The sequence below is a fragment of the Calidris pugnax genome, unplaced genomic scaffold (genome assembly GCF_001431845.1).
Source record: "Calidris pugnax isolate Ruff unplaced genomic scaffold, ASM143184v1 scaffold49, whole genome shotgun sequence".
NCBI lineage: Eukaryota > Metazoa > Chordata > Aves > Charadriiformes > Scolopacidae > Calidris > Calidris pugnax.
Window position 1 is genome coordinate 2,750,984 of NW_015090798.1, and position 26,162 is coordinate 2,777,145.

Here is a 26,162-nt window from a genome sequence, read left to right on the forward strand (position 1 = left end):
TATATTTATAGGATATTTTTTTTCTCTGGCCAATAGCCTGATTTGACAGATAAATAACAGAATCCAGTATGGATACAGTGATTTTCATGAGTGATTTTCATTTTTAAATGTTTTGTAACCATTTAGATTTTGGTATCTGTTCTAACAGGTTAAAATCAGATATATATACTGCTAATGTGTTATTTTTATGAAAGATATTTTGAACTGAATGAATTCATGTACTAGCTGGGCAAAGTAGGTTAACGATCAGGAAAACAGGCTATATATTCAGTAGGAAAAAAGATTTTTGAAATCATAGAGACTTATCTCTAGCTCAATAAGCCCCTGAGCTGTAAATTGCTGGAGCCCAGGACAGTATAGCCACCAAGAAAATACCACTGTAGGCTTGTCCTGGTCTTTTAAATCTGTTGGAAATACTTTGAATTGTCTTTGTTCAAGATGGCACAGCATATATGTACTGATGTGGAAGTGCATCAGCCCACAATATTTTTCTGGCTGAATGGTTATCTGGAAATATGCTTTACATTTCATAGCACAGTGTAAGGAAGAAGGCAGCTGAAACCTGTTGGTATGAAATATAAATCAATCTGCTTTAAAGTTTTGTTTTCATGTGGCGGGTTTGTTAGAATCTCAAATTAACTCTGAAAGTACATACAAAAATTATGAAAACTGTTGTAAAGAACGTTGCAGTGCAAAACCAAACAGTTTCATTTTTCTAACTATCCCTTGAAAATAGACACTTCTCAAGTAAGCAGTGTTGACTTAAAACCAAACAATTCAAAAAGCTTATGATGTTGTTGCTTAAGAATCAGGAATCCATTTTTCTCTGCCCCAGTTAAGCTTTACAATTACAGTTACAGGCAAGACAAAGAATGGTATTTGCACTATAGTATGAGCTTTCTTAAGATCACAGACTAACTGTGAATAACAGTAAGGAAAAGGAATAAGCGGACGCTCAGGGTATCAGAGGAAACCTTGAGAAGTAAAACATTTAAAGTACCTCACTATGTCCTGCACTCTTTAACCTCACTATTCTCTCAACATTGTCATCTCCTTTATTTTAACCTCAGTCTAGCAAACTTCAGGTCATTTTATGTACATTCTATAGATTACAGATGATCATTTCTCTTGCTCGCATTGTCATCAGCCATTAGATCACAGATCTAACTGATCCAGAAGTAAAGCCTTTCTTATGCCACCGGTGGCATGTACTTCTTACCTTTTCTGTTTGTTTTGCTCTGCTGTAGGTGAGGCTCTGAAGCTTGCTTCATTTTGCTATACCAACCTCTCTGCTGCTATAGTTGTGCATTAGCTTAATGTGCTCTGCTGTTGTATTTACAATGTAAAAAGTCTCTTGTCTCTTCTGTCTTTGTCACTGCAAGCTGCTAATCTGAATGAAGTGGAAAAAGGTCAGTTGTCTTTTAAGCCTATTTTCACTTACTTTGGTTTCTCACTTTCCTTTCCTTAAAGGTGCATGGATTTCAGCTCTCAGCAATGATCAAATAAATCGTATATAGGTATAATTCAGAAAGCTCACTGCAAATCCTCACATTAGGCACTTGGCTCTTGCTGTGAATACATGTCAAAAGAATGTGGTTGAAGATGCAGATCACTGTGCAGGAGTACTTTAATACTACCTTCACTGTCTTATTTACAGATGTATTAAAAATTTATGCAGCCACTGATAGGACTAACGAAAATGCTTACATGGTGATCTTCTGAAAACCTTTATTCTCATCACCTTAAAGACATTCCTTGGTTCTAATGTATTCTCTGTTTTATAGCACTGTTTTGCTTTAGTTTCTTTGTTATATTATGGTACTGGAAAACACACTGGAGTATAAAATGTCGATCTTCTGGCTCATCATTTCTGTGGCCTTTTTTTGCTTCATCTAAAGAAACTGAAATGGCCACATTAAGCTGAGGCTATGGTAGAAGAAAGGTAATAGTGGAGAGATTATGACAGTAACTTTGGATGGTTCTGAATTTTAATTTTTTTTAAAGTCTCTGCCTAACTCCTATCTCACTACCAGAGATAAATGATATTCTGTACAATCTGAGAGCTAACCTAATCAGTGACAACATATTTATGAAGTTAAATATTTAGTTTTAAAAGCAAATGAATCATCTTGTAGTGTATTTGCCATTAGTTTAATTTAATAAATATATTGTGCAGTCTATAAAGCAATATAATATTCCACTGGTAATAAAAGTATGTTCATTATCTGTGAAATAACATGGTGAGCAAGGCTGCAATTATACCATCTGTGTTGATTAGTTTAGACATCTGATGAATAATTTTTACAGCTTAAACTCAGAGCCTAAATCCTCTCTGTAACTGACGAAGAGAACAAGGTTTTTCCAGAAAGTTATTCCAACCACAGGTGTTCCATGCTTAAAGATGTATTCCATTTAGACATGTGGCCATATTGGCATTTTATTACTTTCTGGACAGTACAGATAGCCTCCTGGTTTTTTTTCCACTTGTCATTTCCTAATTTTTTCTACATTGCTCTGTTACTACTGCAGTATGAAATTGGTTGATTTTGTAAGAGTATTTGTCCCTAGGAAAACCAGGAAAAGTGCAAGCTCAGTATAAATAAATATGAAAGTTGAGTTCTTTGTTATTCTCAATTTTAATTAAAAAAATCAAACAAACAAACCCAAGCAGATTACAGTGACTAGTTTGACATCTGTGGATAAAATTTTGCTTTGTCACTGATTTCCAGTAGTGTAAATTACAGAATTTTAGGGTTTACTTCTGGAAATTATAGAAAAAACAATTTCTATGTTCATGAAAAATAGCTTTTCAAATGGAATGTAAAGAGCAGATGCTACTATGAAGAGACTGAAGTCTCCATTTCAAGTTGAAGCAGCTGTTACCTGTGTATAATTAATCTTGCTGATAGTATAAATATCTTTAAATGTGATTAAAGGTAGAATGGTAATGAATCCTAAACAGCAAGGTAGTCGCTGTAAATGTATTACATGTGTGAACTATAACATATTAAAATTATGGATTATATCAAGAACAAATTCCCCACAAACAAATTATCAAACCCCCAGTGGATGTGAAATAAGTTCCGCACCAAAATTCAGCAGCTGTGTATGTGATACATACCTATATTAGCTTGCCAGCTGAACATGAAAGTTATTAATGGTCTATGAGTTGCTTGGAGGATCAGTCAGTTCTATCATGCCAGACATATTTTGAATTGTGACAGTGGTAGGGAAAAAAAAAAAAAAGGAAAATTTTAAGTAATCAACTTAGTTTAGGCAAGGCATAGACACAATTTATTTTTTTTATTTTTTTTTTGTTTCAAAACTTTATTACATGGCATTTCTGCTGTGCCAGACATCTTTTGAATTGTGACAGTAGCAGGGAAAAAAAGAAAGGAAAATTTTAAGTAATCAACTCAGTTTAGGCAAGGCATAGACCCATTTTTTTTTTATTTTTTTTTTTTTTTTATATTAGCTTGCCAGCTGAACATGAAAGTTATTAATGGTCTATGAGTTGCTTGGAGGATCAGTCAGTTCTATCATGCCAGACATATTTTGAATTGTGACAGTGGTAGGGAAAAAAAAAAAAAGGAAAATTTTAAGTAATCAACTTAGTTTAGGCAAGGCATAGACACAATTTATTTTTTTTATTTTTTTTTTGTTTCAAAACTTTATTACATGGCATTTCTGCTACCATGATAAAGGAGTTGAGTTACTACTTTCAATTCACTTGGTAATCAAATAAGTTCCTGCCTAAAATTTAAGCATGCAAGTAATCAAACGCAAATCATGTAATACCAAGCTTGATAAAAAGTGTAAAATTATTTCATTAAATTGGGATAATAATCCTCATTCTTGTAAGAACTACACGTAAGTGTTACAGCTTCTTAGAACAGAAATACCCTTGCTACTCTTGCTTTTCATCACTCGTAAAATTTTCTGTTTCATCTAGCTAAATACACTTCAAATGACTATTCTATACTAAAAGCTCAAGTATTAAAGTAATTTTACCAAATTTTCATAAAGGGGGAAGATACATGATATAGCAAGCTGAGCTACCTGCTCCTAGTTTGATCATTGCCATTACTGATTCTGTTCTATAATCTCTCTCTGCTACAGTTTGATCACTGCCATTACTGATTCTGTTCTATAATCTCTCCTTTTGTTTTCCTTAGCAGTCTTAAACCTTACCTGCCTTAAAGTTACTATTTCTTTTTTGTTACCAAATGGATGTAGAGTTTGACTTAAAAATTAAATTCCAACCAAACGTTCAGATTTGTCATTATAAACTGCATCTTACAGTTGTAAGCAACTTTGTCCCTCATATAGTAGATATTTTAATTTGTCTTTTCTGAATAATGAGCTCAGGACTTCCAATAATTTATGTTGTCTACTGTTCATCAAACTCAAGACTTCATAAAAATGCAGCACTTTTCAGTTAAATGGTACTGACAATTTCCAACCTGTTCTACACTCTATTGGCTATTTGAGTCAGAAGTAATTAAACAGACACCTTCAGTCAAAGACTCAGATAATAGCACCTAATTGATAAAACATAAATACTGCAGAAGTTGACTCGCGATATATCACAACCAAGCTCAGAAGCTGGAATGGACATTTATGTACACATATAAAATCCTGCTATTCTAGCAATTACCAATAAGTCTATAATATATATTTGTTATTTTAGCTTTGGAACAGTGAACAAGTCTTCTAGCAAAAAATGTGATTTTGATAATTAAAACTGACCATTCTTTCTTTTGCATTCTGTCTCTAGGTTTTATTCTCATACCATACTCAGCTTTGCTAATACACTAATGATTTTAAGCTTGTTTCTTCAGTAAGCTTGCCTGTAATTAGCAATGTGCTATTATATTCAGAAGCCCCTGTCCATTTGTTTTAGAGCTCTCCTCTTCATTCAGAAATACAGTGGCTGACACTGCTTTATTTGACTGTATTTGGAATTTATTGCCCAATTATTCAAAATAACAATGATGTAAACTGTTTTTTCACCTCATTGCATTGTTCCTCATTAGCTGTTGTATTACATGTCTTTAAATATTGGAAAATATGGAGTTAAGGGTCTGTTCAGCCTTGAGAAAAGATTTTTATCACCATGCTCCAGTACTTAAAGGGTGCTGATGAAGGTGGAGACTCCCTTTTTGCAAGGAGGCTTTAAAGGGTGCCGACAAAGAAGGTGGAGACTCCCTTTTTGCAAGGAGGCACATGGAAAAGAGGAGGGGTAATGGATAGAAGTTACTTCTGGGGAGTTTCCATTGGACGCAAGAGGAAAATTTTTCACAATGAGAAAAATCAATCATTGTAGTAATCTCCTCAGGGAAGTCGCAGATTCCCAAACATTGGACAGTTTTAGGATTCAGCTGGACAGGGTGTTGGGCCATATTGTCTAGACTGTGCTTTTGCCATCATTGTAGTAATCTCCTCAGGGAAGTCGCAGATTCCCAAACATTGGACAGTTTTAGGATTCAGCTGGACAGGGTGTTGGGCCATATTGTCTAGACTGTGCTTTTGCCAAGAAAGGTTGGACCAGATGATCCTTGAGGACTCTTCCAACCTGGTATTCTCTGATTCTATGATTACATTTTTCTATGATTTATAACTTCATCAAGTCATAAGAGTGAATTAACATAAACAGGGGAAACACAAACTGACCTCTGAATCTAGCAAACTTCCAACTTTGGTTAGTTAATCAAGGATTACACACAATTCATCATCAGTATTTAATAGTGTTGTCTGGCTGTTTAAGTCTGCATCATCCTCCAAAATCTAGTAAATTTTCCAGTCTTGACCTTGGAAATTTGTGTTCATTTGGACTGTGCCAGCCACACAGAGTTCTGCTGCCTGCAGTACTACTCCATACAAGAATCATACATTTTTCTATGATTTATAACTTCATCAAGTCATAAGAGTGAATTAACATAAACAGGGGAAACACAAACTGACCTCTGAATCTAGCAAACTTCCAACTTTGGTTAGTTAATCAAGGATTACACACAATTCATCATCAGTATTTAATAGTGTTGTCTGGCTGTTTAAGTCTGCATCATCCTCCAAAATCTAGTAAATTTTCCAGTGTTGACTTTGGAAATTTGTGTTCATTTGGACTGTGCCAGCCACACAGCCACAGTACTGCCTGCAGTACTACTCCATACAAGAATCAAGACTCTCTAGATTAATTCAGCAAGATTTCTTATGGAAAGAGTTATTGCTGGTTCTAATTAAACTTTGGAAGCTTTTCATAGGATTTTTGACACTTTATCCACTGCTTATTTTTAAACAAACTAGTCTGTTGCTTATTTTCCTATATACAGAGATGTTCCCGTCTTTCAAAAACATAATTACTTAGCCAACCTCTCACAGAAGCCTCAGTTACAATTTTATTAGATGAATAAAAGAATGTACACACACACTGGTGTCAAGCTTCCTTGAATTGAGACATATTTTTCACCATCTTTTTTCATTGTTTTGAAGTATTTATTTTTTTAAAACATTGTATTATGCTTCCCAAATCAGGGAACACTCTAAGATTTCCTTCCAGTAAAGCCAAGGAACCTAACTTGGTAAATCTGATATTTCCTTCAATGAGTGTTTTACTTTCATCGCTATCTTTTCAACAAAATAACTTGCTCACCTTCACCTTGTCTCAGTTAAATTCTGCATAATACATGGGTTATTCAGTATGTTGAAAGAGACTATTTCCTTCAATGAGTGTTTTACTCTCATCACTATCTTTTCAACAAAATAACTTTCTCACCTTCACCTTGTCTCAGTTAAATTCTGCATAATACATGGGTTATTCAGTATGTTGAAAGAGATGTTGCTTTACCAGGAGACTATTTTCAGTCACTCAGATTCCACATCACATATTTTTACTTACCTTTCCTATTAACTATTTTGCAAACAGTTATATTTTTGTTAAAGGAATGGTCCATTCAGAATATAAATCTGTTAATAGTATAAATTAAAACTTCAGTCTTGGGTTATTTCAGTTTTTTCTTCTGGTATTTATATTTTCATTCAGAAATTCAGTATCTGATGTACATATTTTCGATTCTGTCTTGAGTTTTTCTTGGTTTTGCTTTTACTGATCCTGTGTGCAAGTCTGTCATGAATGTTACTCTTTCTTTATAATGGAAGTTTTTGCTTTACCTAAAATTGATTTTTTTGTTCATAGGGTTTTTTACATTATTATTTCACTACATGGACCGCCGTGTTTATAATGTCCTTTCCTTGATTCCTGTTTCCTTCCCTTGGCTAGTTGCTAACAGACTCTAACTGAAAGCTTCCTCCAGTGATATGATTCTGACTTAACTTCCCAGTTTGCAAATGCCAGGGGAAACTTCCCTTCCTTTTTTGCTGTCACAGCAGAAAAGGTCCTGTCTTTTAAAGATGAGTGGGTTTTTGAATCATTGTTTCTCTTCTTTTTCAGTCTCTGCACATTTCTAGGGAGTACTCAGATCAAAGTCTGACCATAATCTCAAAAATATCTGATGATGTTTGCAAGTTGTTCAGCTGCAGTAGGCCTGGTAGAGTAACACTGGGCTTGTGATTTGAAGTGCACTTTTTTCAAAACTATAAGCCTGTTCCAAACTTAGACTTCCAATTTGGCCCCCAGTCTCTACGCAGGATTCACAGCTGTGACTTGGGAATTCAGACTGTTCAAGTGCACTTGAGCTTTTCACGAGGTGATTGAGCTTTCAGTGTAGTTCAGAAGATATTAGGGCCATCAACCTATGACTACTAAAATGCATTGTACCCTATCTAAGACTTCAAGTGCCTGGATGGGAGATAAAAAAAAAAAGGCAGGCTTAGACACTGCTCAATAAACCTGTTTGCCACACAAGAAATTTCAGGTCTATGCCAATAATAATCTAAGCCATGGGCCAATTACTACACTGTAGCAAAATCAATGCCACATCAGTAAAGCTGACAGCAATGGTGACATTGTTTGCTTCTATTGTGCCAGTCCTAATTTCCCTTTTGCTAGGTATATTGTGGGTTTGTTTTTTTTTTTTCCACTGAACTTTTACTGTGAATCCACACAAGAAATTTCAGGTCTATGCCAATAATAATCTAAGCCATGGGCCAATTACTACACTGTAGCAAAATCAATGCCACATCAGTAAAGCTGACAGCAATGGTGACATTGTTTGCTTCTATTGTGCCAGTCCTAATTTCCCTTTTGCTAGCTATATTGTGGGTTTGTTGGGTTTTTTTTCCACTGAACTTTTACTGTGAATCTCTCTAGAGGCAGCAAACTTCCAGCCCTGCTTGAAAGACAGGCTCAATATGTCGCTCTCAGAAAGTCTCTGATATGCTGTCAGAATTAATAATCTCAGGAAAGTTTAGAGGTGTTTTTCTCCAACTCTTGTAAATACTGAACAGCCATATTTTTATTATTTGTAAGTGACGTCTCATATGTTTTGCAGTTCTGCATGTAATTTAATATAGAATATATGCCATAATAAGATATTTGTATGGGTTTGTATGTATATACATATGAACACATATATGTAGGCACATATATACATTTCTAAGCTATGGGAATGTGTATAAACTAGGTTAAAAAGCCAGTGATTTTTCTTATTCCATTCCACGTTCCTGGAAATCTTAGTTCTCTGTTCCCATATTTATATCTCACTCTTAAATATTGCTGGCCTTTAAACGGATTTCAGCTATTACAAGTTTGGCAAAACGACTAAATGCCATGTGAAGAATTACTTCCTCTTATATATGTACTTGTTTGAACAAAACCCTTTGAAAAGAGAAAGGGATCTGGGTTTTGTTTGATATATCGTGGGACGCAAAGAATCCCTGGTATTTCAGGATTCTCTGTGCACTGACCTAGTCATAACAGTAGCACATTTCCAGACTAATAAGTCCATTGAGAGTTTGAAGAGGCTTTGAGGATAGAATTAAAATCCTTTGTATTGAGTCATCTTCAGTGGCCTGCATTTGATCTTCATTCAGTTTCCTACATATATTGACTAAGTCAGACTGTTAAGTAGCCTGTGCTTGAAGGCAGTTTTCTTCTGTTAACTCAAAGCTTTATTTGGATTTGTAGAGAAAATGTACTACTTGCAAACTGGTAATGTCCTATAATTTTATTTTTTTTTTGGACGGCTGCAAAGTACTTGTCAAGCTGGTTTTGGCTTCTCCTCTCATTTTTGTAGATGTCAAGGTCCCATGCCTTATCACACTTAGCATACGTGTTTGAGATGTGGTTTGTGATCCAACATAACCATCTTTGGCTCTGGTTGTTTCAGATGTGGTTTCTGATCCAACATAACCATCTTTGGCTCTGGTTCAGTTTTGTCTTTTTCTCTAGCCTTGCTTTCATGTAGAATGTTCCTCAACTCTTTTAAGTTGGGTTTTTTGGGGTTTTTTTGGTTTTTTTTAATTTTATTTGTCCTCTGTTTGAATTAAGTTCTTCATACTCTAGGAGATAAGTCCTGGAAATAATGTCTCAAGTCCTGGGTAGTCAGTATTCATATTCATGATACACAGTTTTAAACACTAGTATGTAAGCACACTTACTGTGGGCAGGACAAATTTCTCTGGAGGATCTGTTGAACCTGTGAAAAAAAAAAAAAGAAAAAGACAAATAGACCTTTAACCATCTATTGTTGCTTTGAGTTTATTATGATGTGTACTTCTATAATGAACTGATACACATATGTATTCTGGAAGACATCTTCATTCATATTCTCCAAAAATCTCCATTCCAATGTTGTTATCCTATACATTTCTCCCTTTTCTAATCTACCTGTTCCTGATTCTACCCCAGCTGTGTCCCTAAGTCGTCCATCCATCTTTCCCCATACCCTGTTCATTGTGGTGCTGTCCTCATCCTCAGAACTGTGATAACAGGAAAGAGATGAAGCCACTATATGCTATTTTAATCTCAGGCTGCCCTCCAGCAGATACTGATTCTTCAACTGAGTACACAGCAGGGCACTACCATGCTCAGATAAGTAAAACTGAGGGATACCAAATACCTTGCCTTTTTGAAGGAAAATTCAACTTGAGCAGTGGAAGTCTTTCCTCATCCACTGCTGTCTTCTGCTCTTTCCGTCCTCATTTTGGTGTCCAGTTCTACTTCTCTCTGCTCACTACCTCATGCTTTATTACTTGATAAGTGACAAGGGGCAGCCCTTCTGCTTCCATAGTTTTAGGGCATGATAGACCTGTGAGTCCCTGAATTCAGCAGTCATAGGGTTCATACATGTTGATTATATGTATGTTCTTCATATGGATGCTGGAATAAACATGTCTGTCTTTCAAACCAGTGATAAACTTTGCAAGTGTATTTTCTGATTAGTTTGTCAGGGAACAAGACATTGTTGATCTGTTCACACACCTGGAAATGTTCCTTGTCATAAAGTTGCAAATAAGATCATATTTTAACGGTATTAAAATATTTTATAGCTTAGACAGCCCACGTTGGAAATTAGAGCCACTGCTTCTAGCAGCAGGGAAGGGTAGATACCTGATATGGATATTTTTTTTGTTTCCTTTACACTAAACAGATTATAAATAATTATGATACATTAACAAATGCAAAAATTGGAGAGTCATATTTAAGAAAAAACAGAAAGCAAGTTTTTGTTGTGGAGTAATTGGAATTGTCTTGACATGCAGTGAGATTAACAGGGGTTTTTTTCAGGTAATAGATTACTTAGAGTGAAAATCTGGGTATTTCTGTGTGTAATTTGCTTAGAAAAAAAGTAAGAGAAAAGCATATTGATGGCTTGTTCTAGTGAGAAGAGATTCAATCACTAGTGTGTTGCTATACAGCAGAGCTAGATAAATATTGTAAATGAAAAATTTTTTATGACAAAATTATCATTTATATCCATGGATATATGATTGATATTAACTATTTTTTTTATAAAGGAGTTATCAGAAAGAGTAGTATTCATTGTTATAATTTATGTACCAATATTTATTTACTAGTATTTATAATAAAGGTAGCATTTGTTATAATATTATGAAGTATGTATTTTTCAATGTTAACAAAAAACAGTTGTAGCAGTTACTTTTAAAATAGAAACAGCTATTTTCAGGACACTGTAGTATTTTCACTGCATTGACAGCATACATTATATTTCAGGTGAACTCTGTGAGGAGAAGCTTGATTTCTGTGCTCAAAACCTGAATCCTTGCCAGCATGACTCAAAGTGTATCTTGACACCCAAAGGATACAAGTAAGTCTAAAAATATTGTCACAGTCCGACTGAATCTAAATTTCTAATTTTTTAAATCCAGTTTAACTATTTTTCCTTTTGTTTTAGCGGAAACAAGTTCTATTCTCAAAATATTAATTTCAGTTATTACCAAGCATTACAGCAGAATAGTCCATTATTTTCATCTAGATTTACATTATTATCTTAAATATGTTTTACTGAATTTTACTGATCCTTAACAGTTCTAATTCTAGTCGGATTTTAAATAGCAATGTAGAGTTCTACACAGTTAGTCTATGTGGCAGTCTATAGAAAACCCTTTTAGTAGCTTTGACAGTAGGAAAATTATTGCATTTAATTGAAGTGGAATAATTATACTCCTTTTAGAGAAGTAATTGTGAAAGAGATTATCAGGAAGGCATACTGAAAGGTATAAACAAAAGAAGTCCATCCCCAGGAAAACTAATCTTTAATTAAACCATATCCTTACCGTAATTAATTAGTATGCACAATTTAAAGTATTTTTAATAGGCTTTGGGTTAATAAATACAGAAAACCTGCAGCTTTCAATTGTTGTCATAAACATCTGTTTTATGCCTAGTATGCTCTTGTGCTAAAATCAGATTATATAGTATCATCCCTACTATTTATGAAATTACGTTTTATTTAAAATACAGCAAAAAATATTCAAATATATTAAATATTCAAATGAACGTTAAATTACATTGAGAGTTTTCAACTGGAAAATAGAAAACTTGTTGGATTTCAACTGTTGTGTGATATGTTTATTTTCTTCATGCCACTTCAGTAAACCTAGTTTGGCATCTTATACTTTACTGCCCAGTTCATTAATCTTCAGTGTTACTTTCTGACATTTTAAATCAGAAAATAGCACATGCAGTAACTTCAAGAATGTATCTCACGTAGTCAGCTTTTTAATAGCATGCTTTATGTTCTTTTTTCACTGTTCTTATTCATAGATGTTCTTGAACAGAAATTGAGACATATTCGATTGAAGTACTTAATTTAAAATTGCACAGCTATTTAAAATCACTCTTGACACTCTGGAGCAAATTTTAGATACTAAAAGAAACACCACCAAGGAGGGAATCACAACATCTAATGAAATCAATTACATACATCTTAATTAAGAAAAAAATAAAATCATGTGGATGCATGAATTTATAGTCTTTCCCATTCATTTTTCACAGAGTTCTGGGCATTCATGATAATAAATGTAATCCCTGAAGAGATGCCACTAGCATTAACAATGAGAGTTGCATGGGCGAGAAAAAAAAAAGCCCAAACCAAAAAAACCACTATATACTGTCTTGAGGGTGTACTGTTTCTAGTTCACTGGGGGCTCAGGGAGGGCAGAGGACATGTTTTGAGACTTCTGTTAGTTCACTAACCATGGAGCTATTTATGGTAAATCAGGCTGGTGGAATTTCAAGGGGAAAAAAATTGTGCACAATCTCTAAACTGTATAAATGGACCACTGGTCGATTCGTAGCTGTTGAGTTGACAAAGAAAATACCCATCGGTATAATACAGGCTTTGGATTATTTGTCTCGGTTTCAACAGCTAAGCATATTGATTATTTTTAGTGTTCACAGCCACTTAAAACATGCTGTAACGTTCTGCATTACTCATAAATTCCACGAAGAGCTGTCAAAATGATTCATGTAGGCTCTCTAGATTTAAACCATAATTCTTCAATGTAATGGCAGATGAGTAAACATGTGTAACTAGCAAACCTGTATTCATTACATATGTAGATTCCCTATATAATAACATGATTAAGCTACAAAGTCTTTACGCACAGTCACAGTAATACTACTTTTTTTTTTTTTTTCTTGACTTTTAAACAATCTGGTACTTCCTTAACTTTGTCCTAAGCACACTCTATGGCTAAAATGCACTGGGCTATGCCACTTGCTTTTCTCTTTTGCAGATGTGATTGCACACCAGGATACATAGGTGAGCACTGTGATATTGACTTCGATGACTGCCAGGACAACAAGTGTAAAAACGGAGCACAGTGTACGGACGCAGTCAATGGATATACATGCATTTGCCCAGAAGGCTACAGGTGAGAAAGATCTGAAGAAAGTACAAAGACATATGTCTTCTGTCAAAGTTGGGTTTTTTTTGGAAATACTAAATTTTTTTCTGTTTGCATTTAGTGGCTTGTTTTGTGAGTTTTCACCACCCATGGTTCTACCTCGCACCAGCCCTTGTGATAATTACGAATGTCAAAATGGAGCCCAGTGTATCATAAAAGAGAGCGAACCAATCTGTCAGTGTTTATCAGGCTACCAGGGTGAGAAATGTGAAAAGCTGATCAGTATAAACTTTGTCAACAAAGAATCCTATCTACAAATCCCTTCAGCTAAGATACGACCCCAAACCAATATCACTCTACAGGTAAGATTGCTTGTGTTGTAGATCCTGATCTGGAAAAGAGTGTAAATGAATTTTCATGGTGAAAAAAATTAGCCAAAATTGTCATTGGCTTACTTAAAGAGCTTTTCACAGTTTGAGCTAAAAATCTAGGAGAGTTACTTGAATAACTCTATATTCATATTGAAGTAGTTTGTCTTATTGATAGGAAGAGAAATTTTGTCAGGTTGCCCTTCAAGTAAGAATTTTATAGTGAAGTAATAGACTATGGGAGTAAATTCAGAGATTCACTTTATACAACTTTTTGATTAAATATTTATTTTTAGTTCTTTCTAAGTGTTTCTTTCTTTTAACTAGATTGCCACAGATGAAGACAGTGGGATCCTGCTCTACAAAGGCGATAAAGATCATATAGCGGTAGAGCTGTACCGGGGTAGAGTGAGGGTCAGTTATGACACAGGATCTTATCCAGCCTCTGCTATTTACAGGTGAACCCAGATGAAACCAATTTCTACCTGAAACACAACATGTCTTAAGTCCTTATAGCATAGTCATGTTTTTGAATAGATGGTTAAAAGAAATATATGCAAATGAATGTATTATCAGACACTTAAAACCTACTGCCAAAAGACATGACTTGGCTTGGAAAACAACTCTAATGCAGATATGTCAGAAAGATAATGTATTATTTGATCCATTAAAAATGAGTAAGCGTTAGCTTTCAGCAGAATATTTATACATTTGTGTAAAGCTCACATGTGGAAGTGGAGTTTTTTCCATGATGTTACTGCCAAATAATTTCCTAGTGTGCAGGGTGAAGTGCAGAACTAGACTGCATAAGCAGAAATGACGTGGAAGTTTCTCTTCTCTTCTCTTCTGTGTCAGGCAGTCGTATGATGTGGGACTTTTCCCTGGCAAGTGAAAAGAAAGCTAAAAACTTCATTCTGAAAAAAAGGTGCTACCCTTGAAAAAAGAAATGGGTTTTGCTTCTGAAGTCATTAAGAGACAGAATCCACATCTGTTTCTGGAGCATAATTTTTCAGGTTTTTTTAAGTCAAATTTCTCTGGTTCCCTGAAAAATTACCACCTGAGTTTCTGGGGAGGTTTTATGTACCTTCTCAAGAATTTGCAGACAGACGTTGCAAGAATGAGCAAAAAGACAACAGGCATCACTTCTTGGCCTTGATTGCCCCAGTGTTGCTACAAATACATTCAGAAGTGAAGGGGAAGTGTTATGTGAGTTTTCCTTGAATCTTCTTTTTGTTGTGTTTACACCTTTTTTGCTGCAAGTGTAATATACACTAGTGATCTAGTGTATATTTACTTGCTGGAGTTTGTAGCAGCTGACATTTTTCTGCATTCTGTTGCAGACATTTCATTGAAAAGAAATGATTTTTAGAAATTATTGCACTCAAATGGCAATATAAAATCAAAAGCTTCTGTTTATATAGCAGAGAAACAATGCTAAACTTTGTTAGGTAATAACACCAAGGGAACTGTGGATTTAGTAGATTACTAAAAGCATTCCACAGAAAAAAAATCATTCCTATAAAAATACAATATAAAGTTGTTTAGTAAAAACATAGCCTTTTAAAATAAGCATCTCAGGGTTGCTTTTATTTTCTGATGCAATATGTATTTCATAGGGTTTTTTTACAATTCCATGAAAGAATTTAACATGTGGAAATAGTATATGTATTTTAATTGCATAAATTTTCATATATTAAAAATAAGATTTGACTTTACAGGAGATTGAAGTATTTAACACGTATTTAAAATTGCCTGAAACACTCACTTTTTTCAATGACTACAATTCAAAATAAGATTTTTCTTTCCTCTCTGGGATAGTGCTAAAGAAGTTTAGACTGTTTTGTCAGGAGTTTCATTATTTTTGTTGATTTTTATTTTGATAGGTACAGCTGTGTAAGAATAGGAAGCTACAGGAATCAGGATCATATGTAATTTCAAGTTATTTTCACTCCCATTTGTTTAACCTATCAAGAATATTTCTTCCCATTCAAAACATGTATTTCTTTCTAATCAATGTAATGCTTTCTCCAGTAAGAAATTACTGGTAATTCGCACTTGTCCATTTTAGTTTTCTAGGAAAACAAAAGCTAATACTAACACGGGTAAAACTAAAAACCATAAATGTAGAAGGGATAAATAACAAAGTAATCAATTAATAAGCATTCCCAATCAGATTAGCATTACAGAACAATTAGAAGCATCTCCCTTACACAGCTGATCAGCTCTTTTGAATTATGTGACAAGCAGAGGATGCAGGCACGGTGACAAAAGGGATGGGAAACGTAATGAAGTGTCACAGGGTGACACCGTTGTTTAGTGAAGCAGATACACAGTATACTGCTATTATTATCAACCTCCCTTTAATTTCAAATAAGCCTGATGATGAGTTTCTAGGAGATACTTGAAAATTGCCATGTAATGATACTGAGATGAACTGTAATGAAGTCTTGCCCTTGAGGGAAGTGCATACGTAGGAAGCCATGTATACTTTTCCACGTTTGTATATTAGATTGTGCATCTAGTGATCACTATACCAATTAAGTATTATTTAATTTCTATTTGTGATCCAGGTGCCCACCAAAGCTGTTCTATCGCTCCCCTCCTCAGCTGGATGGGGCAGAATAAATATAACGAAAGGCTTGTGGGTCAAGATAAGAACAGGGAGATCACTTAGCGATTACCAGAATGGGCAAAACAGACTCAACTTGAGGAAAATTAATTTAATTTATTACCAGTCATTCAGAGGAGGATAATGAGAAATAAAAACTAGATCTTAAAACTCCTTCCCCCCACCCTTCCCTTCTTCCCAGGCTCAGCTTCACTCTTGAGCTTCTCTGCCTCCTCCCCTGAGCGACACAGGGGGATGGGGAATAGGGGTTGTGCTCAGTTCATCTCACATTGTTTCTGTAGCCCCTTCCTCTTCAGGGATTCACTTTTCCTCTTCTCTATTTTGTCCTTCTCATTCTCCTCCTTGACTCAGTTTCCAGTCATCTTTTCCTTACAACCCACTACCATCCACTACTCTATTCTTGGTGTATTCCAACTATTCCTTGCCCAGTCCTACCTCTTTCTCTTCTTTCTTTGTTAGGCCTAGTTTTTGCTCCTTATAAATAAGAACCTCAGTTTCTTTCTCTGTGCATGTTACCTTGATCTACCTAAGGCAATAGCTTCTCTTGGAATGGGTTGGCAGGCCCAGATCCAGCAAGTACTACTGCCACCCAAAAATACAGGTGGAGGGAAGGTGCTCATCATCTCTGTCTTGAAATACAGCAGCATGGACAAAGAATTTGGGGATATAGCTCCCAGGTTTCTGCAGAACGTCCATGTTTTCAAGATTTTAACATCTCGACGAAGTGGATTTTCAGAACGATGACAAATGGATGTGGTGCCAGTCTACTGCCAAATGTCATGTTAGTAGAAGCATAAGAGACAGGAGCAAGTTCCCTTCAGTTTGGGAAATACCTCGTGGTCTGTTCAGAAAAATAAAAATCGATTGCAGGCACCATTCACTATTGAAGATTTTAGAAGAAATAGTTGAAGTTTACCAAAATTATAAATAGCTAAAATAATATTGTGAAATAGTGTCATAGGTTAACCCCAGCAGGGAGCTAAGCGCCACGCAGCCACTGACTCACCTCACTCCCAGTGGGACAGGGGAGGAGAAAAGGAAGAGTGAAAGTCAAAAAAATCATGGGTTGAGATAGCTTCATAACCAAAGGAAAATTGGAGGAAGAAAGAAAGAAAGAAAGAAAACAATACGAGATGAATGTTGCAATTGCAATCATTCACCATCTCCCATGGGTAGACCAGTGCTTAGCCAATTCCCAAGCAGAAGATGGGTGAACCTGCCTGAACTCCCCTCCTCTCCAATTTATTGATAAGCATGACATTAAATGGCATGGAATATCTGGTCATATGCCTGGTTGTGTTCCCTCATAACCTCATGCGTGCCCCAAATTTATTCAGAGGGGAGGTAGGGTGAGAAATAGAGAAGACCTTGACACCATGCAAATGTTGTTCAGCAATAGCTAAAACATTAGTGCACTATCAGCACTGTTTTGGTCACAAACAGCTAAGCGCCATGCAGCCGTTGACTCACCTCACTCCCAGTGGAACAGGGGAAAAGAAGAGGAAGAGTGAAAGTCAAAAAAATCATGGGTTGAGATAGCTTCATAACCAAAGGAAAATTGGAAGAAGAAAGAAAGAAAGAAAGAAAACAATACGAGATGAATGTTGCAATTGCAATCATTCACCATCTCCCATGGGTAGACCAGTGCTTAGCCAATTCCCAAGCAGAAGATGGGTGAACCTGCCTGAACTCCCCTCCTCTCCAATTTATTGATAAGCATGACATTAAATGGCATGGAATATCTGGTCATATGCCTGGTTGTGTTCCCTCATAACCTCATGCGTGCCCCAAATTTATTCAGAGGGGAGGTAGGGTGAGAAATAGAGAAGACCTTGACACCATGCAAATGTTGTTCAGCAATAGCTAAAACATTAGTGCACTATCAGCACTGTTTTGGTCACAAATCTCAAACACAGCACCATATCAGCTATTATGAATAATATTAATTCCATCCCAGCCAGATCCAGTACAAATAGGTGATTAATTATAAAAGCAAACAAGTAAATATATTATGTTTTATCAGAGAGAGATGAAGAAAACAAAAGAGCATTTAACCCATGATGTTTAAGAACTATGAGATTTAAGAATGATTTGGTAACAGGGTAGATAGTTTTGCAAACTAAGATGGGAAGTTGTTTACAGTGAGAAGGACAGAAAGGAAATTAAAAAAAAATGAAAAGTTTATCAAGAGATTTAATTAAAGAAATGAAAATTCATAGGTAGTGTAGGACAAAGAATAAAGCAAGTTGTACTCCACTGATGGAGATGATGAGATGCCTGAAACAGAGACTAAAATAAAATAATAAAAAAAACCCAGCCAATAGAGAGACTGAAATATAAGTTTTATAATATAAATGGCAGTCAAGAAGTGATGTGTTGAAAAGGAGTCAAATGGGAGCTGTAAAGCTTAGAGAGGTGCTTGCAGTAGCAACAAAACAAAGTTACAAACAGATGATTTAATCATGATAAATATGGAGAATCAACAATAACAGCAGTCTAGCTGTGTAGAGTGAATGAGAATTTCTTTACCAATGGGAATTGACTGCAGAAAGAGCCATCATCCCAAAAGCACTCATCAGTCAATCTGAGTAACAAGATGAGATGATGGCAGTGCCAAGACCAATAAAGAAAATTAATTCATTGGAGATGGTTATTTGAGAAAAGTTGATCCACTTGGGTTTTGTTCTGCCTGGACATCCATTTTTAAATGTTAAATTTTTTTTAGACAAAAATAAACCAGAAACCTTTTCATTCTGTAAACTAGTTTTCATCATATATTTATTGGAAATGTGGGAATATTGCTTCCCAAATCATTATTCTTCCACAGGGTTCCAGAAGCTTTAAATCAGTTTTTCTTACAGCTTTTCATTAGGATCTATGCATTCAGCTCTCATTTCTCCAATGGGAAATGGACTAGAAGTAATGCAAGTGCATTGGCAGGAAATATTGCACAGATATGGCTTGTTTATTTCCTCTTTAATTTAAACCACCCTTACCTAGAAGGGCTTCTCTTTCTGTAGTAAATTTTTACCAGTAAAACAGTTTAAGCTAGAAGCTTTTAATAATCACTCTTAACAGAGACATATTCCCTTTACACATTATGTTTTATACATCCCTGGAATGACCTCTTGCTATAAAAGTGTGTTCTGTGTTGCTATCATCCTTTTAAATACTATTGTGTGAAAGGTTAATAAGTTGTAAAATGACATGTTTCCTTAGAACAAAAACATTATATTAGGGTTTCTTGCTTACTTAAGTCAATGTCATATGCATTTTGATTTCTTAGCACAACTTTTTTTCCCAGATTCATTGAAATGTGTTAAATAAATTAATTCTGGCCCTTTTCATATTGCCGGATCACAGCAAACAAACCTCTTAATACCTTGAATAGACCTTACTCTTTAGGAATGATGAACCCTGACCTTTCCCTTTCCCCCATGGAACCTGGCTGTCCCCCCTCCTGCCCACTCCTGCAAAGTGTTTATTCTGCCAGTGTCTGCTCTGTTGTGTTTGCACTTTCACATAGGGCTGAGTTTATGTAAAGCACGCAGGCTACCATGCAGATCTTTTATCCATGTCGAGCTGAGCCTGTCCACATAGTTATCGTTCAGAATAAATAGCTAAGAAGCTATTTAATGTGTCACAGCTGTAAACGACCATGTGAGTGCTTCTGATCTGTTCCAGGACAAAAGCAGTTAGGTTAATTAAAATATCGCTAAGGATGTTATAGGGTAATTTGCTTGATTTTTGCCTTGAGATTTAGGAAGCTAATCCGTTTCAGCTATACTGCTTTCCTAATGAGAAGAGCTAACTGACTGTATGACTGTTCAGTCCATCTCAGGCTATCATACAATTGGTTCATTTAAATAACTTTTTTCAAAGGCTTAAGCTCACTTATTTGATGGTGCCCTGAAGCAAATAAAGGCTCTCATGGGAATGGTTATAATGTCTGGTCTCTGGACTACAACTCATTGTCATAACTTCCATGCAGCCATACATTCAGCTTTTAATTCTCCAGTGGAAAATGGGCTAGAAGTAATGTAAGTACAATGATCTATTCAGTCCTGGCATTGACTAATAATATTCTTCCTTCTCTGAAGTACTTAAACTGTGTTCAAGTGCAAGGGCAGTTACCCTGCACTTAAACATTTGCTTTGTAGGTACCAGGGCTGCTAAGCACAGGCAGCTTTTCCTGGTACTCAGTGACATGTGTAGGCTTGTCCTTACCCAGTACAAGCACCAGGCTTGAAACAAGCCTTTTCTGCATGACACCCTTGGGGCATTCTCCTACTAGCGGGTTCGTATCTTGTTAGTAAGCAGAAGGAAATGGTATATGTAGGCAAGAAAAAATAAAATAAAATAAAATATTCACTGTACTTGCCAGAAGCTGAACACACAGATATAACCATGCCTAATAAAGATAACAAATTACTTTACTGCTAGCGCCAGTGGAGCTGTCTGGACTAATGATGTGGTTTTATCTGGCAGAACTAAGGTTAGATGCAGTTCCCTATTCCATGAAATTGTAGGTTTATACATCACCAGAGTCAGTTCAGGCCTTCAGACTTCCAAAATATGTAAAGCCAATACTATGTGACGTGCAGGGTACACACACATTTGCACAAAAAATAGTATCTTGAAATAACATTAGAATCATAGAGTGGTTTAGGTTGGAAGGGACCTTAAAGATCATCAAGATCCAGCCCCCCTGCCATGGGCAGGGACACCTCCCACCAGACCAGGTTGCTCCAAGCCCCATCCAGCCTGACCTTGAACCCCTCCAGGGATGGGGCAGCCACAGCTTCTCTGGGCAACCTGTTCCAGTGTCTCACCACCCTCATATTAAAGAATTTCTTCTTTGCATCATCTTCTTTAACCTTATAGATGCTATCTAATCTAAATCTACTCTCTTTTAGTTTAAAACTGTTACACCTTATCCTATCATATCAAGGCCTGTCAGAAAGTCCACCCCCATCTTTCTTACAAACTCCCTTTAAGCACTGGAAGGCTGCTATAAGGTCTCCCTGGAGCCTTCTTTTCTCCAGGCTGAACAACCCTGACTCTCTCAGCCTTTCTTCATAGAAAAGGTGTTCCAGCCCTCTGAACATTGTTGCAGAAGAACTCCAAACTTTTTTTGTGTTCAGCTTCCTGTCTAGTAAATGTATTTCAACCGATGTTTAGAATATCATCTATATTTAAGCAGATTGTTGCAGAGGAACTCCAAACTTTTTTTTGTGTTCAGCTTTCTGTCTAGTAAATCTATTTCAATCGATGTTTAGAATATCATCTATATTTAAGCAATTCATTATGCAATGAGGACATGAATAACTATGAATGAAAAAGGGCTATTAATTTACAATATGTATTATTAATAGAGAATTATTGATGGGGTATTGTATTAGCTCTTAAGCATACACACATGTCCTTGCCTAAAATATAGCTTTCAGGAGACTGTACTCCTGGAGGAGTTCTCTTCTGAAGCTTTATTTACTATTAACATATTATTAATAGAGCATTATTGATGGGGTATTATATTGTATTAGCTCTTAAGCATACGCACATGTCCTTGCCTAAAATGTAGCTTTCAGGAGACTATACTCCTGGAGAAGTTCTCTTCTGAAGCTTTATTTACTATTAAAGGGGAAGACCAAAAACTGTTCTAACCAGACCATCAACTGTTTAAAATTAATACTAATGTTTATTTTGCAGCGTGGAAACTATTAATGACGGCAATTTCCACATTGTGGAGCTGTTGGCTATGGATCAGATTCTCTCTTTATCTATTGATGGAGGAAGCCCCAAGATAATTACCAATTTGTCCAAGCAATCCACTCTGAATTTTGATTCTCCGCTGTATGTAGGAGGTAAGAGTCTTGCTTCTTACTAACAATGTTGTAGCTAATTTACTCTGGTAACATACATTGATAAACAGATGGTAAGAGACTCGTTCATTGAGATAACACCTTAAGATAAAACTTGAGCAGTTAATCTCAGTAATTTCAATTTTAACAAATACCTGTTGCTTTTTTTATTAGTATGGGGATTTGATGCCCACTGTAAGACATTGATAAACAGACGGTAAGAGACTCGTTCATTGACATAAGACCTTAAGATAAAGCCTTGAGCAGTTAATCTCAGTAATTTCAATTTTAACAAATACCATGTCCTCAAGCTGCACCTGTTGCTTTATTTATTAGTATGGGGATTTGATGTCCACTGCAAAATTCTGTCATTTTCTACTGTTAATGTAGATTTTTATTACAGTGAAAAAGTGTGTTTAACATTGTTTGGCTACCTGGAGGGGCAGTACTGCCTATTCAGAAAGTGTAGAATGGGAGCATTCTGTTTTGATCAAGTTTTACGTTTCTATTTCACTGCACACATACATGCAGGATGTAAGAGCCAGGGTATAAAGCCATGACCTATAATTTCTGCCTGGAGATCTTATTGCTTAGGACTGATAGGAGTTATGACATTTGGTAAGAAGGGAACCAACTGGAAAAGTTGCCTCACAGTATCTGGCAGGGTTTGGGGTTTTTTATTTTGTTTTGAGAAGAAAGAATCGTTTGTTTCAATAAAACTGGTAGTAGGTGACTGCAGAGATAAACTATTTGAAACACTTTTGACCATTTGCTGCAATTTACTCTGTGGAAGTATGGATTCTTTTTGGTTCAACCAGCAGTTTCTGATGAATTTGTGATGGGCTTGCATAACCTAGGTAAAAGAGTCAGAAACTTCAGCCACCTCTTTGTGCCTTCTTAACTGTCCTTGGTAGTGAGTCTAAGCTCTTAGTGATGAGAGATTCAGCGTGGTTTTTAAATACTGCTGATCTTCTACCAGTCTTCATCTTCTACTTAGTTTAACCTTACACTCTTACAGGAGACATGTAAGGAGGCTCCTTCTGATCTGTTCTTTCTGTAAAAAGAATACCAACTGTCTTTTCCGTTTTGTCTAACTCTTAAGAATTGTTCTGTGTCTGAGAATAAGTTTTTAGACTTGAGCATCTTGTCTCCTTGCAAAAAATTATGCTCCCAGTAACATATTCGTAAGATGCCTGTTTTCTCAAAGGTGCTGTTTATCCTCTTTCTATATATACAGAAGAGCTCAGGGTAGCTGCTTCGATTTATCTCTAATGGGAAAAAAGAAACAGGAAGGTGCTTTGATTCACATGAAGAGTAGTCTATTTCTCCTATAAAACCAGTATAACAAGTGCCTCAGTTACAAGTGATGAGTGGAAAATTGACTTTTGTCTCTGAAAATCCCCATTCTTCCCTTGAAACACTTCAGCTTTTTTGTCAAATCTGTTCAGATTTTGTCATTGCCTCCTTCCGTCTGCAATGGAAAGAAGTACAAGACCTAATTCAACATTAGTTACCACTCCCCATACCAGCAGAGAAATGAATTAAAATTATCAAATGTATCAGCTGTCTTTAAGATTGCTTCATATCATGAACCTTCAAAGGAGGGTTACCTTGTGGAAGCACATGTCAATTTTTTCATGTGTATCACCATGTATACATATATATACACATCCTATGCCACATTTATTTGGAAGGAGAGATGGTCCTAGATTCTAAGAAGACACTGTGTGCTTGCTTACTTGTATTGTTTGTTATTTAATGACTGCTAAGGCTGATTTTACTACATCTTGAAAGCTGAGTTTAGTGTAGAATGATGCCTGTTATGGGCACCTTTTAATGAAATGAGGCTGGACTGCCAACTCTAAACATTTATTCAGTGCAGTGCTGATGTTTACTTGTTGATTTGTGACATGTGCTTCTCCTCCTTGCTGCTTCATCTTGCAGATCTGTCTCTCCATTAGAAGAATCGTATTAATCTGCATCACCATTTTGAAGCATCCAAAGAAATAATTTTTGGAAATAAGCTTTTCCTTCAGTGGTTTGATTCCTAAGAGCAGGAGCCTTTTCATCTCACTGTGTATTTTTTAGAGAGGCCTCGTGTTCCTTCTATTTCTATTCTTCACATTCAGGCTCCAAGCAGACAATGATTTCCATTGTCATATAAAATGTTAGTCCAAAAAAGAATGAAAACCATTATTAGAAGCACATTATTACAATATAAAGCAAAAAAAACCCCAAACAAACCAGTAGGTTGATAATCAGCCCTTAAACTTTTCTGTTCTTTAACTCTGTTTATCTATTTACGATCTTTAAAATTGAGACAGTTAACTTTCACTCTTGTATCTTTATATTACCCATCTTTTTGAGATTCATTCAATTTTTTCTTATCCAACTCTATCTAGAATTTTTAGAGAATTTGATCACACATTACCATCAGTTAAGAATTCTCACTAGGATTTTATGCAGTATTTTTATCTTTGCCAAAGTCTTAGTTTGACACCTATATCATCATGTAGCTTACACTTACTCTTATCACCTTCCTGTTAAAATGGCATTTCTGGTAAGCATCACCTCAGCTGGCAGGATGAAATTCAGACTTGACAGCAAGCCCTTGTATGGTTTTCTCTCTCTTTCTCATTCTCTCTCTCCCCACCCCTCCCTTTTTTTTTTTTTTTTTTTTGGTCAAAATATTCTTGGGTCACAATATTTGTGTTGGTTTAGAAGGGATAATAACTTTATTTTTACAGAAAGTGGATCAATCAATTTATACTCTTTTTCTTTTGCCTTTTTTCCAACTGTATGGCTCTCTTGTGTGGTCAGAATACACACACTAGATATGTTTCAGTCTTTCTATAACAGATTTCAGTAAATCATATTGAAAGCCCATGGCCTTTTGTAAGGAGTCTTAAGGGGCAATCTGTTTCTTCTCAGAAACTCTTCAAAGGGGCCACAAGACTTCACTGATACTTCACATTCTTCTCTCAGAAATTAGAGCACATTTTCTGAGAGTGGCACCTTTTTCAGGGAATTCCCTATTTCTGAGACAGGTAGGGCATCAGCTGCTTTTCATTTGTGCCTGCTCTGTTCTACCCACTTCTGAAGGAGATACTCATTTTGACAGTGTGATTGTATGACTGTTATTTAATTGAGGTCTTACCATGTGCCTCCTTGAGCAGTAATTTCTTAATTTACCTGTAGTCAGGTTCAGTGACCAAAAGCTTAAAAGGAGACAGAAACTACTTTCTTACCTTTCAGAAAATAGGGCTGAAATACTTGTCTGCCTCATTTCTATGGCAGTTCTTTCCTAACTGATAAAGAATCTTTATCTAAAAATTATCTAAGAGATATTTCTAAAGAATATGAGCAGCTTTTGCACACACTTTGGCCTTCTAATACTTAGAAACTTGCTAGAACAAGCAAAAGTGTATAGGCTAAAATCTTGTGTATATGCTTGTGTTCTGTTTCCAAATGTCTTCTACATTAGAGATCATAGACCAAAGATTTCTCTGAATCACATGTGATATATCTCATCTCATCTGGTGTGATACATGTTTATATGCTTCCCAGAAATCATATCTAAATATCCTGACAGTTACAAGTATAACATCTACTTTAGCATTGTATTGGTGTACTTAGTTTTATGCAGCTTTTATTTTTACACTGGATAAATGCAGTGCATCTCTTCTGCTATTAGATGCCTCAGCCATAGGCCTAAAGATTTGTTGAGTGTTGCTTTCAAGGAAGACATCAGGGTGAAGAGGCCTTGATGACTCTGCCTTGTCCCTGGATTTTGAGAATATGCCAAATAGTTTTGAGGAAATGCAAACTAATGATTGTTTGCAGACTGAATCCTTTAATATAATAGTCCCAAGGTGATTTTACTTAACTGGTAAGATCAAAGCAGATTAGGCTCTTCAGCAGTATAGATGCAATATTGCTCATTTTCCTAATCACTGAAGCTTAGCACAAATGAAATGACAGTAACCCCTAAATGAAAGGCACGTCAACTTCATCAGGTTGTGTAGCCCTTCT

General features: G+C 35.8%; 1 protein-coding gene across 1 annotated transcript in view; it reads left to right on the forward strand.

Annotated features, from left to right (window-relative positions):
• The window catches only part of SLIT2 (slit guidance ligand 2), a 454,506-nt gene that overhangs the window by 418,483 nt on the left and 9,861 nt on the right, over positions 1-26,162 (forward strand). Inside the window, exons 33-38 of the mRNA XM_014937040.1 lie at positions 1,383-1,409; positions 11,135-11,228; positions 13,162-13,299; positions 13,394-13,634; positions 13,968-14,098; positions 21,979-22,133. Of these exons, the coding sequence (XP_014792526.1) occupies positions 1,383-1,409; positions 11,135-11,228; positions 13,162-13,299; positions 13,394-13,634; positions 13,968-14,098; positions 21,979-22,133 (786 nt within the window). The remainder of the gene's footprint in view (positions 1-1,382; positions 1,410-11,134; positions 11,229-13,161; positions 13,300-13,393; positions 13,635-13,967; positions 14,099-21,978; positions 22,134-26,162) is intronic.